The sequence below is a fragment of the Haplochromis burtoni genome, unplaced genomic scaffold, assembly GCF_018398535.1.
Source record: "Haplochromis burtoni strain Fernald_Lab_line unplaced genomic scaffold, NCSU_Asbu1 Contig_349, whole genome shotgun sequence".
Taxonomy (NCBI): Eukaryota; Metazoa; Chordata; class Actinopteri; order Cichliformes; family Cichlidae; genus Haplochromis; species Haplochromis burtoni.
The window spans coordinates 394,349-409,730 of NW_024582710.1; the positions used below are offsets into that span (position 1 = coordinate 394,349).

At 40.0% G+C, this 15,382-nt stretch overlaps 1 protein-coding gene and 1 long non-coding RNA gene across 4 annotated transcripts in view; one reads left to right on the forward strand and one right to left on the reverse strand.

Annotated features, from left to right (window-relative positions):
• The window catches only part of LOC102297066 (vesicle-fusing ATPase), an 89,247-nt gene that overhangs the window by 26,546 nt on the left and 47,319 nt on the right, over positions 1-15,382 (reverse strand). For all 3 annotated transcript variants that reach the window (XM_014340307.2, XM_005942985.3, XM_014340308.2), the window contains 5 exons: positions 10,847-10,932; positions 6,891-6,990; positions 6,764-6,803; positions 4,655-4,821; positions 4,439-4,549 (listed from right to left, as the gene is read on the reverse strand). In XM_014340307.2, the coding sequence (XP_014195793.1) occupies positions 4,439-4,549; positions 4,655-4,821; positions 6,764-6,803; positions 6,891-6,990; positions 10,847-10,932 (504 nt within the window). The remainder of the gene's footprint in view (positions 1-4,438; positions 4,550-4,654; positions 4,822-6,763; positions 6,804-6,890; positions 6,991-10,846; positions 10,933-15,382) is intronic.
• Positions 1,116-3,203, forward strand: LOC102296851. Its single transcript, XR_317097.2, has 3 exons — positions 1,116-1,220; positions 2,533-2,590; positions 3,095-3,203. It is a non-coding gene; the product is annotated as an uncharacterized LOC102296851 (long non-coding RNA).

Genomic DNA, 15,382 nt, shown 5'->3' on the forward strand with positions numbered 1-15,382 from the left:
GGGAACTTGCACAATCGGTGGCTGACTAAATACTTTTTTGCCCCACTGTAAGTAGTCATCAGTGATGCTATCAGAACATATGATTTAAACTCTTTTTAAAAACTCCTGAGTTTTAGGGTTACAGTTAGGGCTGGGGCTGTTACTGATGCCAATGCAGACCTCACAAGTTTAAAAAGCTATATTTCGATTGGTATTAGGACATCTGCCAGGATAAAATCTTGATGTGTTGTATTTATTTACTTTTCAAATCTGTGGTGATTATTGACACAAATTGCCATCCATTACCCAGAGATCACTCTTCTTCCATTTATCTTTTACATTTTCTGATAATACATCCGTGCCTCTCCTCCCATTAAAACATTAGCTGGGAGAGATCTCCTGAATGTCAGTATTCTGTGATATCCGGTGGAGACAACGTAAGAGCGTAAAAGCACAGATACAGACAGATAAATACAGCAATTACAGCACATAAAAGACATCATACAAACAATAAGTGGATTACGCTTCACATGAATCCAAACAGGAAGCCAAAGTCAAAGAAAAAAAGTCCATATTCTTTGTTATGTTGAGTTACATGCTTGATAAAGGTCTAACCCAGGGGTCGGCAAGTGTATTTTATTTATGTTAGTTCTTTTTAACTTGTACTTCTAAATTGGAAGATTATTGTGATTTTGAAATATAAAAATAAAATTATATTCTATTATTTTTTCATCGCTCAAAATAAGCGTCACACTCGCGGAAGCCGGTGTACCCGCCGAAACGCCTGCATTTATCGAGACTTTCAACCCCAGGTAGGCCAGTTATGGATCTTCGGATCTACATTATGTCAGCAGCTCCACCGTGAACTATGTTACAAACAAACAGCGCTCACGCCTCACAGACGACAGCTTACAGTCCTGCGTAAACTGACTTCGCATATCCCTGATCTGCAGAGGCTGTGCGCAGAGGTTCAGGAGCAGAAGTCTTATTGTAAACATATCACGGCAGACCCGACGATGTTTGCATGAACACGCTTTTCAGCATCTCTATATTAACCACTTTTCACACACTGTTGCTGTACGCACACAGCCGGCTGTAGCTTTACAGCTCACAGCCCGACACACACCAACGCAACAGCATAGATAGCACAGACGTTGAGGCGTGATTGCGGGTTCCGCTCAGGTGCGTCGCCTCCCCAGCAGCGGCGCTGCAGACCACGCCCCGCCACACACATTAACCAGGTAAAATACATATTTAGGCAGAATTTTGCAAATATCTATTTTTCAGTTTTTAGCTGCATAGTGCTTTTTTCCAGTTAGTTTTTAAAAGTCGGGTCAAGGCTCCAAAAGCACAAAGGTGATATAAGGGCGGCTCACAACAGTTTTTGTTTGCTGGGTCCTTTTAGTTCAGCATCTTTCCTTTTGTTATATTTCTTTAAGAGTTCAAAATGTGTTAATTACATAAATAAAATTTTCTCTGTAGCACTTCATGGATGTCATAAGCAACACACCTTAGTTGTTCACACAAAGCATAAAAGTAAAAAACAATATATATAGTGTTATCTTCATTTTAGATGTCAGAAAGTATTTGCGGCTCAGTGTTTTCTTTTGCGTGGAAACCCCTGGTCTAACCATAAGGTAAATTCATGTACCTGCTTTGTGTACCAGCGCAAGCGTTAGCTAACAGGCTTAGCTTAGCGACCATAGCCTATCAGTAACATAGGACAACGTTAACAGTTCAGATCATAGGGAACTTTATTAGTTTCATTTTTGAACTTGCTAGCAATTCTGTGGTTGTGTTACAGGTTCCCACAAACCTGCCCCAGTGATTACATATAGTTTTACCTTCGGGCACTATCAAAACAACTTTGTTCTAGAATTGCTTTTGTTTTTAAAAGACATACTTTCCAAAAACACATGTAGTAAATGTGCTAAAGGTAGAAGCCATACAGCAGCTCTCTTGTGTCATCAGCAGCTTCTTGCTTGCACTGGTGCATTCTTTCAGAGTCATTGTGGTAACATTTATTAAAATATATCTTCATATCTAATGGTTTCCTGTCAGAGTCAAATCTTTATCTTTGACTCTCCAGCACCTGTAGCTACACTTTATCTCAAACACATGGAGACGTGATATAGAATCAGCTGGATTCATGCATGTTTTACTTTGCCTCCCTCCCTTTATTCCCAACCAGTCATGACAGATGCCTGCTGCTCTTTGACCCTGGTTCTGCTGAAGGTTTCTTCCAGTTAAAATGGAGTTTTTCCTTTCCACTTTAACCAAGTGCTTGCTCAAAGGGGGTCGTCTGATTGTTAGGGTTGCTTCTGTATTACTGTAGGGTCTTTACCTTGTGGTAAAAAACCCACCTTGACATAACTGCTGTTATGATTTGGTAATATATAAATAAAACTGGATTGAATATAAACGTCATGTATATTCACTCAGAGTCTTATGACATCAAAAAAGATCCCATTACAAAAACCCTGTTGGTGACAAAGGTCGGGAATGACCATGTCTCATTTTTTTCCTTTTTTTTGCATTTCCAAATAACAACAGTGGAAGCTCATTTTCCTCCTCAGTCACCTGGTCTATGAGCAGAGCTACTATGGCAGCGGTAAGTTCCAATTTGGGAATAATCACAGGTTTGAGTTTATTAATTGCTTAACTCTCTTGATCTTTGTGTCCCATCCAAGCCTCATTCATGTTAGTTTTTGTGGGATTAGCTTTAATGTGGATGACAATGAATAATAAATGGAGCTCACATCAAAAGTGAACTCTCCTGGTGAGAGTTTTGTCTCTTAAATTGAATTTAAATTGAAACAGGTTTGTTTCAGTATATCATTGTATGGCTGGAGATCTTTCAACAGGTCTGGCATCCCCATTAAAGTCCAGATACTTGTTCTTCTTTATTATCGTCTCTTTAGGTACTGAAAGGTTAATGGTTCTGCTTTTACTGAGCAAGGTGTTTAACTTGAAATCATTGTTACAACACAGTGTTAATTGTGTGCAAGTTTCAGTTCCTCCCCTTCATCCACTACTTATTTAGGAAGATGCCCAGTTAAAAATGATTTAATGCTTTTCTATTTATTCAATCCACACTGTCTTGTGCACATTGCAGGGAAAAGGTCTGCACACTATAAACAGGAGAGGATATGACACCAGAGCTGCAGCATCTTCTACTTTTCTAACACACAGTTGTGATCGCCACAAGAATCTGAGAAGAATCTGGGTGAGTTGTATGGCTTTGCAATATACTTCAGTCACTATCTTGGGGCAGTAGGTGCAGTGGGTCAGAATGTTATTGGGGAAGAAAGTCGACCCAATATTGCCCCAGTGTGTCACGAGTGTGAACAGGTGAATGTGACTTGTAGTTTAAGACATTTTCAAACCAAAAAGTCTAGAAAAAAAAGTAAAAGAATTTAAATGCACTACATTTAATTCAATAACTGCTGTTCTGCAGAAACACTTTAATTTTAAAGCTTTGTTTAGCACTTTGTTTTCTCTCAGTTGTTTTCCTCTTTCATTTCATGGAGGGTTTGGAATATCATGCAAATCTTTATGTCCCTAAATAGCCAGTCCTGCTGTTACAGTTTCCAGCTCAAGTTGTTACTTCTTAGCATTTAGAACAGCTTTTTCAGAACGTTTTGGTGTAAGCCTGGCAGCTTGTGACAGTTATTCAACCTTTGACTTGTTTTGCAGTAGTAATGCAAGACCAGGAAGATTGTGATGGCCTCAGTGAACACAGTGAATCAACACTCTTTATATGTGAAATACAGCTTTGAGGTGTAACATTCTCTCTAATGTGTTTACAAAGGAAACTCAACAATTCATTTAGACACCTTATCCATAAATTCTCGCAGCGCTGTCACTGCGGGGTTTGACTACAGCTTGACGAGATGAAGTCCCACGTCTTTCTTGGAAATAAAGTTAAAAGGGATTTTTTTTGCATAATTTGCAAACAACACAGATTTTTGATTAAAACAACAAACTTTGCACTTCTTCATGCTTTCAGTCTCTGCACAATTCAATTTGTCTATTCTATTTGTCTAACTATATTTGTGCACACTGCATTGAGATAAAAGTACATAAAAAAATCATCATTCCAAAAACATAACCTCCTTTGTGGAGGAGGTAATATTATGAGTAGGGCTTCATTTCTCAAATGCAAATCAATTTCAAGCTTCCTCCCTGGAGTTTAATTATGAAAGCGTAATGCGTTAGTCCAGCACAAACAACAAAGTCCCGCAGGTGCCAGGACTGACTCACATCCAGACTCCCGTCCCCACTAAACGAGCCCTAACTGCAGGCACTTCCAGTAACAACCAGGCTGTTACTGCTCAGTTCCTGTTTTTACCAATAAGCGATTTCCAAGCTGTATAACTCAGAGCCTCTACATCAAAACCCTGATTTACTTTACTTTCCCTGGGATAATTTGGCTGATCTTGTTATTGTGACTCAGTACCTTTTGCTGTTTCTTTCCAGACGCTGGTTCTCCTTTGAGGATGCTGGCATCCATGGCCTCAATATCCTTTACCACCAAGCCAAACAGCTTGTCACAGAAACTAAACACTAGCTGAAAGACAGGAAAGCAGATGATGGTACATCAAAAGTCAAATGTTATGCCTCTGAATATCGATATGTGTGTGAGTCTGACACTTTGAGGCATGGAAATAAAAACCTGCTGGGTGACAGAGAAGGCCTGGTTGTTGAACTGCTGGATGAACTCGGCGGCCATCTTGTCTGAGTCGTAGGGAGAGGAGTCAGTACTCTTCTTCTGCAAGAAGTCGATTTCGATTGTCATGGCGCCAATGCACTGCTTGGACTTGTCAAAATTGTAGTTGGCCACTGATTGGACAAACAAGGCTACAATTACTATCATATTTAGGTTAATGAGTCAAAATCTGCTTTGGATTTTTATAACAAACCCTAAAAAACAATGAATCTAAAAGTAAAAGCTGCCGCTGGTCACAGCAGATGTATGTAACACACGAGGATATAAATGAACAACTAATAATAAACCATTACAGAAGAGATTCTAATAGATTTTTTTAAATAGGAACAATTTGCAGTATTTGACATTATTAATAGTTTGCAAAGCCCCATCCTAAAGGTAAACTGTCCAATTTTAACTGTAGCAATTAAGCTACATGCTTAGGCATTAAAGCCCAAGTGGCCTGCACAAGAAATGAAAGCAAAGATTTAAAAATGTATTTGTCTTATAATTCTCAAATATGGGAAAAAAGCACAAGAAGTTAACCTACCATAGAACCAAGTCCGCCAGAGCTTATATTATATTTTTACATGCTGTGGAGCCATTTTTGGGAGCATTTCAAGTTGCTATACATCAATACAACCATTATAGCCCAGATTTTAATAATATGTATTCATTAAGTGCATAGTAATTACATAAATTGCAAAAAAGTGCAATAAACTACAAAAAAATTGAAAATCGTTTTTGTTTTTTTAACATACATTTCTAGTTAGAGAAATTTAAGAGGCTTATCCCTCAAAACTGTAAATACAAAAAAGTTGCACAAAATAGTTTCCCACCACAGGAAATTTATTTTGAGTGTCTTCATAGTTTTATTTTTGAAATACACCAATTTTTATATACTGCAGGAAAAACGAAAATAAATATTATACTGCAAATTTGCAAAAAAGCAGCATATGCATCAAAATAAACTATTTCCAGCAGTGCAATATGAGTCGTAAGCATCCCAGAAACTACACAGGAAGTCATGAAGTCAAAGATAACTTTTAAAAAGACGAGTATAGGCCCTGAGGCCCTGATAGTAAAAAAGACTACATTTCCGCGAAAATGACGTCACTTCCGGTTTCGGGCAGGTAATGGCGGAAATGCAAAAGTTCGCGCTGACGTCTATTCCAACGTAGGAAGTGTTATGACCAGCTGATTGGATCGGTAAAGCGTGTTTCTGGAATATTATGTTTTTGTTCCTGCAAGCGCTTTTTATGCAGTTTTTGCAAAGCTTTATGTGGAAGGAAACTGTGACCTAGGACAAGCTGATGGCATAAGATGCAAGTACAACTCCTCCGGTTTCATATGCAAAAAAATTTTTTGCGCTAGCTTACGTGGTTGCAGAGCTACCGGGATTTAAAAATAGTTACGCAAAACAGAGCGTGCCGCTCCGATCGGCTGTAAATGGTTAATGAAACGTTTTCATTTATTTTTTCAACATGTGTCACAGTTCTTAACTGTTTAGCTGCAGTGATCTTTAACAAGCTAACAGGCCAATGCTACTATATAACTGCCTCAGTGATTTCTAGAACTACATAATAATAATAATAATAAATGCAAGAATATCTGTAACAATCTAATAGGACAACTGCTATTATGCTAACATTATTAGCTCTGGGAGCTCAAGGAGCTTTTAAAAAAAGGACGTTTAACATCACATGCTTCTAATTTCAGCATAAAATACAGCTTAAGGAACTGCAGTGCAGACACCACCCTGTCCTGCACTTTATTGTGTGCCTGAGATTACTTACATTACCCGAGAAAAGTCTGCAAAACCAACTTAGTTCATTTGAAAATGCAATATGTAATCTTAGTGCCTAACATATTATATTTGAATAAAATGGAGTTTTACATTAATGACTTGCTGCCTGTTTGTCTTGAAAAGTCCGTATTTATCACAGAAAGTAAACTGTCTTAATTTACGAGTGCATCTATATGCAGCAGCTGAAAGCTTGACAACAGTAACTACAGAGGTTTTGAGTTGGTATTCTTAAACATCAAAATCAGCAATCAGAGAAGCGCATTTCATACCTTCCACCTCCTGACCTATGGAGAGACCAGCCCATTTCCTCTACAGGAGAGAAAAAACAAAGAAGAAAAGCCTGAGCATGTGGCTAACGCGTACTTAACAAGTCTGCGAGTTTTTGCATGTGTGTACCTGTGGCAGGCTGAAGGCGATGCTTCCTGCAGCCACAGTGTGGTGGGTCTTGACTGTAAACACATACTTGTGGTTGGGTGTGGTCTTCACACTCACATGTCTGTGGAGAGAGATTGGATTACAATTTTTATCTTACATTACATGTTTATAGTTATTGCTCAAGTTGAAGCTGAAGGTGTCTTTAAGGTTATTTAGATTTTTTCAGATAGCAACTCTGAGATAGCAAAAGAATGGAGCCCATGGCCTCCAAGCCTGGAGGATCCCAGCTCTGCCACCTCACATGAACTTGTTAACAGTCAGACATTAAACGGTGCTGTTAGGACTGTGGGCCGGTTGGAGCTTCTCTTTCTCTTGCAGCAGGTAGAACTGTGGGCAGAGCTGTATTTCCAGTGCTTGCTCCCGCACTCCTGTTTGTCATTCTCCTTTATCCCTACCGGATATTTAAGTAGTGGCTGTTGCAGCAGTTCTCTACAAGATCATTGTCTCCATTACAGGGATAACTTGGCCAACGTCAGTGTGACTTAATCCTTTTTATTCCCAGTTGATCTTCTTAATGGTTCTTGAACTTCTCACCTTCAAGTGAATTCTTTCTTCACCTGCCCTCTGGAAAAACTGAGCCACTGCAGGATCATACCTGTCTGCCCACTCTCCACCGCACTCCTTCAAACCTCAGCCTGCTCACCTTCAGTCAACCATCTCCTGTGCCCCTGGTGCTCACTTATACAAGCAAGCCTCTATTACGATGACTATTGGCTGACACATTGCATCCCTTTACTCCGTCTATCGCTAAGAGCAATCTGCCCTCTCAGTCTAAACCAGCCAAGCGCTTTTCTCTCGTGCATTGTAAATAAATAAAGGTTGCAGATGCTGAAATATGTAATTATTGTACAGTGGGATGCAAAAGTTTGGGCAGCCTTGTTCATAGTCATTATTTTCCTGTATAAATCGTTGGTTGTTACAATAAAAAATGTCAGTTAAATATATCATATAGGAGACACACACAGTGATATTTGAGAAGTGAAATGAAGTTCATTGGATTTACAGAAAGTGTGCAATAATTGTTTAAACAAAATCAGGCAGCTGCATAATTTTGGGCACTGTTGTCATTTTATTGATTCCAAACCCTTTAGGACTGATTATTGGAACTCAAATTGGCTTGGTAACCTCAGTGACCCCTGACCTACATATACAGGTGAATCCAGTAATGAGAAAGAGTATTTAAGGGAGTCAGTTGTAAGTTTCCCTCCGCTTTTAATTTTCTCTGAAGAGTGGCAACATGGGGGTCTCAAAACAACTCTCAGATGACCTGAAGACAAAGATTATTCACCATCATGGTTTAGGGGAAGGATATAGAAAGCCGTCTGTTTCCACAGTGAGGAACATATTGAGGAAAATGATAGACCACAAGCTCAGTTCAAGTTAAGGCTGGAAGTGGCAGACCAAGAAAAATCTTGGATAGACAGAAGCGACGAATGGTGAGAACAGTCAGAGTCAACCCACAGACCAGCACCAAAGACCTACAACATCATCTTGCAGCAGATGGAGTCGCTGTGCATCGTTCAACCATTCGGTGCACTTTACACAAGGAGATGCTGCATGTGAGAGTGATGCAGAGGAAGCCTTTTCTCCGCCCACAGCACAAACAGGGCTGCTTGAGGTTTGCTAAAGCACATTTGGACAAACCAGCTTCATTCTGGAATAAGGTGCTGTGGACTGATGAAATGAAAAGTTATTTGGGCATAACAAGGGGTGTTATGCATGGAGGAAAAAGAAAAACACTTGCTACCTACAGTAAAATATGGTGCTGGTTCCATCATGCTGTGGGGCTGTGTGGCCAGTGCAGGGACTGGGAATCTTGTCAAAGTTGAGGGACACATGGATTCCACTCAGTATCAGCAGATTCTGGAGACCAATGTCCAGGAATTAGTGACAAAGCTGAAACTGTGCCGGGGCTGGATCTTTCAACAAGACAACGACCTGAAACACTGCTCAAAATCCACTAAGGCTTTCATGCAGAGGAACAAGTACAACGTTCTGGAATGGCCATCTCAGCCCAGACCTGAATATTATTGAACATCTGTTGTGTGAGTTAAAGAGAGCTGTCCATGCTCGGAAGCCATCAAACCTGAATGAACTAGAGATGTTTTGTAAAGAGGAATGGTCCAAAATACCTTCAACCACAATCCAGACTCTCATTGGAACCTACAGGAAGCGTTTAGAGGCTGGAATTTCTGCAAAAGGCGGATCTACTAAATATTGATTTCATTTCTTTTTATGTGGTGCCCAAATTTATGCACCTGTCCGATTTTGTTTAAACAATTATTGCACACTTTCTGTAAATCCAATAAACTTCATTTCACTTCTTAAATATCACTGTGTGTGTCTCCTATATGATATATTTTATATTAGGGCAGTTGTGGCTCAAGAGTTGGGAGTTTGCCTTGTAATCGGAAGGTTGCCGGTTCGAGCCCCAGCTTAGACGGTCTCGGTCGTTGTGTCCTTTGGCAAGACTCTTCACCCGTTGCCTACTGGTGGTGGTCAGAGGGCAGCCTCACCTCTGTCAGTGCGCCCCAGGGTGGCTGTGGCTACAATGTAGCTGCCATCACCAGTGTGTGTGTAAATGGGTGGACGACTGGATATGTAAAGCGCTATATAAATACAGGCCATTTAACATATTTAACTGACATTTTATTGTAACAACCAACGATTTATACAGGAAAATAATGACTATGAACAAGGCTGCCCAAACTTTTGCATCCCACTATATATGTCAAAAAGCATAGTATGATTCACTGGTATCTGTATGTGGTTTGTGATTTTTTTTTCTTTAATTTTCTTTTTTTAAATTTATTGCTTCTGCTGAACTGATCTGCTGTCTCTCACTTTAAAATGCCAAATGCAGCAAGAATCACATGACAGGCGAAGAGTCGAAATGCTTATCAAGAAGTGCAAAATGATGCAAACACACACAAAAAATGAATATAAGGAGGACTGTGAAGAATGCCTCAATGCCACCCAACAAGACTGAGGTGAGTGCGACAATGAGAGACAAAATTACGCACGAAACAACGCAGCTGTATCTGCTGTGTTTGACACTCGACGTTCCCACTGTTGTGGATTTCACTGGCAATAATTACAGACCCCAAAATACAAAGAAAACCCTCCCCTAGTTTCATTACGTGGTCAACAGTCATTGACAGAGAAGAACTTGGACCATAAATCAGGGAGCATCACCAGCTCCAGCGCCCTGGCCTTTACCTTCCATGTTCTCACACTTTTAGGTATCTCTTGATAGAGCAGCCTTATTGGTTCACCACACACAACCAACAAATGGGAAGAGTCTTTCATGTACTACAGATTCTTCATTGTTTTACTTATGAAGCCCTGCGACAGACTGGTGACCTGTCCAGGGTGTAGCCTGCCTCTCGCCCTAAGACAACTGGGATAGGCTCCGGCCCCCAGCGACCCTGAAAAAGGATAGGGGGAAGCGAATGGATGGATGGATGGACTGAGGATCACATCAGATGTTACCCTTTTTAAAAGCAACACAATGAACTGTGTATTAGATGTGTAGATTTTAACCTTCTGAGTTCTGAGTCATCACAGGGTTAGGGTTAGAATTCACACCTATGATAACCTCAGAAGCTCCAGGATAGCCCCAAAGTGAAGACCTGTACAGGATGTGACCCACCTCTTGCCCCATGGCAGACAACAGAATCTTCAGTTTGACCTGAGTGCAGATTTTCATCAGATTCCTGCAGCTTTACTTATCATTGTTGCATAATAAAGTGAAATGATAATCATCCACTGCAAGTCACTTGCTGTCGTCTCCAGGATGAATAATGGGTGATAAAGTGGGCGGTCAGGTGGGTATTTGGAAAACTGATTGGAGAGATGCCCGGGTGTGTGCTCAGATTGATAAATGCGACGGTGATTAGGTAATAGGAAGTACTCACTGTCCTGACTGCAGATCCTTCTCACTCACCACGGCACAGTTAGTCAGCGACAGCTCGTCTGTCGGGCATCGTGCCGCTTGCATGGTCTGCAGAGAGAAAGACAGCAGAGGAAGGACAGAGATGCAAAGAGCCATAATTGTTTGAGAGATACTGGGAATGACCACACACATTTTATTCCAGTACACTTTTTAAAATTCTTTTAACTTGGGATTGTTATAAGAATTTCCTCCTAGCGGGCACTGAGCCTGTGAAATGTCATGTAAGGAGGAAAAATAAACACAATGTATTATAAACTGAATTTTTGAAATATAGGACACTGCCGTGAGATGTTTCTATTCAGTTGTAACATTACTGACATGATAGCTCAAGTAGATGCATTCCACCTGTTAGAAACAAGGTGGTCCAACCTGAGAAACCCACTATTAGATACACAAACAAACTTTATTTGTCACGTACACAATCATACAGAGTACAACATGTAGTGAAATGCTTGTGTCCAAGCTGAAGACCTAGCTGCGCCATTCCAGGGCTTGGTTTTTTTAGCATGGGGGATCTAGCCAGGACCCTTACTGGATACCAGGTGGGAATTGAACATGCGATTACCACTCCAAAAGGTGTGTAGTCTTACCACTACACTATCCAGCTGCTGAGACACCGTGCTAATACCAGGTCGGACACCCCCTTTGCCTTCAGAACTACCTTAATTCTTCATGGCACAAATTCAAACATCCCTCAGAGATTTCGGTGCAGTAAACTCATTGACATGTTCAAAAACAACATTCTCAGATGATTTGAGCTTTTTGACGTGGGACATTATCCTGCTGGAAGACGATGGGTCCACTCTTTTCATAAAGGGGTGGACGTGGTCAGCAACAATACTCGGGTAGACTGTAGTGTTTAACTGATGCTTATTTGGTCCTAAGGGGCCCAAAGCCCCCACATCTTTACAGCCTGAACTGTTGGTGCAAACCAGGATGGATGGATCCTTGTATTCACATGTTTACATGTTTCTGAATTCCTCATCTGAACATAACAGCAGAAATCGAGACTCATCAGATCATTTTCTATTGTCCAGTTGTGAGCCTGTGTGAACCGCAGCTTCATTTTCATCTTCTTGGCTGACGGGAGTGAGGAGGAGACAGAGTATAGGGAACTGTTGGACCACACTGTGCAGTGGGGTGGTACCTCCTCCAAAATGTGGCAGAGACAAAGGAAATGGTGATAACTTTTATGACAAAGTGAACACATTTCCATTCTGGGAGAAGACGTAGCATTAATGGAGAGCTACAGATACATGAGCATTCACCTCAACAAATGACCATCTTCGTAGGAAGAGATAGCTGGTGTTGTCTTAAGTTGCAATGCATCTGACTTCTCACATTTCACCACAGACATCATTTAAATGTCACAGCCTACCTGAGTGTTGTTGCTGACCGTGTCAATTTCTTTGTGACTTCAGTATACCCATTTTCTGATGGATGCTTCCAGCTGGACAACACACCTTCCCACAAAGCTCCAATCATCTCAAACTAGTTCTCACTCAAACAGTGAATTCGAGCCTCTGCAGTTATGAAATCCCAATATTCTGTAGAACACCTTCAGGATGTGGAAGAATGAGAAATTTTGATTTGCAACCAACAAATGAGCACACACTTTTCTTTTTCTCATTTTTCCTCACAATATTCATGACAGCCAGTCTCATCATCGTCTAAGGGTGTCCTGCTGCTTTACATTCAGTCCATGTCAAATCTCAACCAACCTCCCAACTCAACAGAGGAATTTTCTGAGTATGAATCCCTTCTTTCAGTTCATCCACTTTTCCACTGACACAGCAGCGAACACACTGACACACTCTCATTTGAACACAAATTGAAATCCTTTGCAGAACAACCACGTCTGCCACACTGAACAAAAGTAGGCAGATAGAGAAATTCCATTGCACATTGCTGCAGCATGACCACATGCAGTGGTAGCCATGGTTACTGCATTAAGTGACGACGGAGAGCCTCTGGTGATAAATGAGTATTGCTTTTCTGTAGGGTGGGGTTTTAATAATCGATTCATCGATTAAAATCGATTCTGGCTTGGATAACGTGATATCGATTCATTAAAATCCTGAATCGATTTTTTTATATATAAATGTATTTTGCCCAAAATTCCAGAATCTCAGGTGAAACCTCACAAAATTTCAACAACCACCAAACATTTAAAACAGTAAATGAGAGCAGCAACAGGCTTCTGCACAAAGACGTAAACACAAAGCTCGACCCGTCGACGGATCAGAATCAGTGAGATGGCGCCTTTCTCACCCGACGGCATGGACACGGTCGGGGCTGAAAGCCGACAGCTCGCTGATTCTGATGTTTCGGCGGGTCGAGCTTTGTGTTTACGCCCTTTTTGCGCTGATTCTAAAGCTGTTAGTTTGATCTCTCTCCAAACAATATTGACCAACCAGCATTTCATGCACAGCTCTCTCTCTCTCTCTGTATTTCAAGAACAGTTTCCCGTCTATCCCCGAAATCTGTTTTCTGCTTTATTCGCTTGCTTGTTACGCACAAGTCTACCATTATTTACAAGCTGTCGGCCAATGGTTTTTTCCTACTTTTACTTACTTCCGAAAAGAAAACCTAATTTCTGCCGTTCAACAGGCTTCTGAACAAATTTAAACTTTTTAAAATTATACAAAATGCAAAACGCTGTGTCTCTAAAAAAAACGCCGGAAACTCAAAAGTAATGTTCATAAGTTGATTAATGGTTTTCTTTCGTTTTTGATCTACTGCAGAATATTTTTATAAAATCCCAGGCAGGAAAATCACCTTCATGTTTTTCTGTGTTTTATCCTCAGCTGCTTTGACACAAAGGCCTCTGCTGTGATGCTCACACCTTTGATAAAGTCTGGAAAGTGTCAGCTTCCTTTTTATAGATACAAAAATATGTAAATGTACTGATCTGAATTATAATATTTCTGACTGTCTGAGGCAAAATTTCCCAGATTCAAATCGAATTGAATCAAATTGAATTGAATCAAATTGAATTGAATCGATTCAGGACCTTGTGAATCGAATCGATTCTAGAAGTCAGTGACGATACCCAGCCCTACTTTTCTGCTATGTGAATCCCTCGGCGGGAGCACAGGCTACAGATCTGCGCTCACTGTGAACACATGCTTTTTGTTTTTACTGAAGCTCTTCATTCTTTCACTGGCAAATAAATCACATTTATGCACACGGGTACACTGTACTGCCAAACATCTTAAACTCTGGCCACGATTTCAGTCGAATGATTGGTTAACAGCATTTTCCTAAAGGGAAAAGTAGAATTAATAATTTACTGTCATAGGAGCATAAATAGTGTCCTCTGGTTACAGGCAGATATGGGCAGTAACGCGTTACAAATAACACTTTACTGTGATCCAATTACTTTTTTCAAGTAATGAGTAAAGCAAGTAAGTAATTTGATTACATTACTTTCTCGTAACCACACTGCATTACTAAACCGTGATTTTGTTTGTGAGAGTGTCTCATGACAATGACGTACGAGTGTGCGATGTCCGTGGCAGCAACAGACGTGTGCAGATCAACAATGTATCAACATTACTTTGAGTTGGATTCTGTAAAAAGTGACAGAAACATCAGCGTCTGCTTTACACTCTGTGTGGAAAGAAAACTTCTTTCTACAGCGAAAAATGAAACTTCAAAACTGAGCAAGCACCGCGCTGCCACAGGAAGGTGAAATTCACAGAGAAACCCCCGCTGTGATGACCGCTGCTGCACCGGGCAAACCTCCACCAGCCCCACTCCTGCTAAACAGGTGAAAATAGATTTAAAGTGACAGGACTCAGAGCTGCTGAATCTTTAATTTTATTTATTTTATTATTTATTTATTTTTATTTATTTATTTTATGTTTTACTTGCATCTATTTCAAAGAGGGAGTGTAAACACAAAAACATTATTTTATTTTATATGCTGGAATATGCACAAAATAGGTTTAAATGTTAAACAAATTTCTTCAAGTCAAAGACAACTGCATATAATTTCATTTTTGCTTGATGCAATGTGCATAAAGTTAAAAGATTAAAACTAATAAAACATAAAGAAAGACTTTTTCATTTGATTACATTTTATATGATGCAGAGAAAATAAAATTGGGCTGAAAGGTCTATTGTTTTCTATGTATTCAGGTTGTATATCATGTTTTTTAAAGTAACTAAATAATTAAGTAACTCATTTTGAAAATAAGTAATCAGTAAAGTATAACTTTCTTGGAGAAGTAATCAGTAATTAGTAACTAATTGCTATTTTTGAGTAACTTGACCAACACTGGTTACAGGTCAGCTTAATAATTTGCTTAATACATCTGGTTTAAAAATGTTAAAACATGATGGCGAAAATGTGAAATTTGAGACTTGACCAATCAAAGACTGAGGCCACAGTGCCGATAGCTGTCTATGAGTACACCAGGACTTTGGTCTCAGTGGATGGACATAAGAGTAGTGCTACACCCCAGTTCTGAATTGTACAGAAGAAGATTAGGAC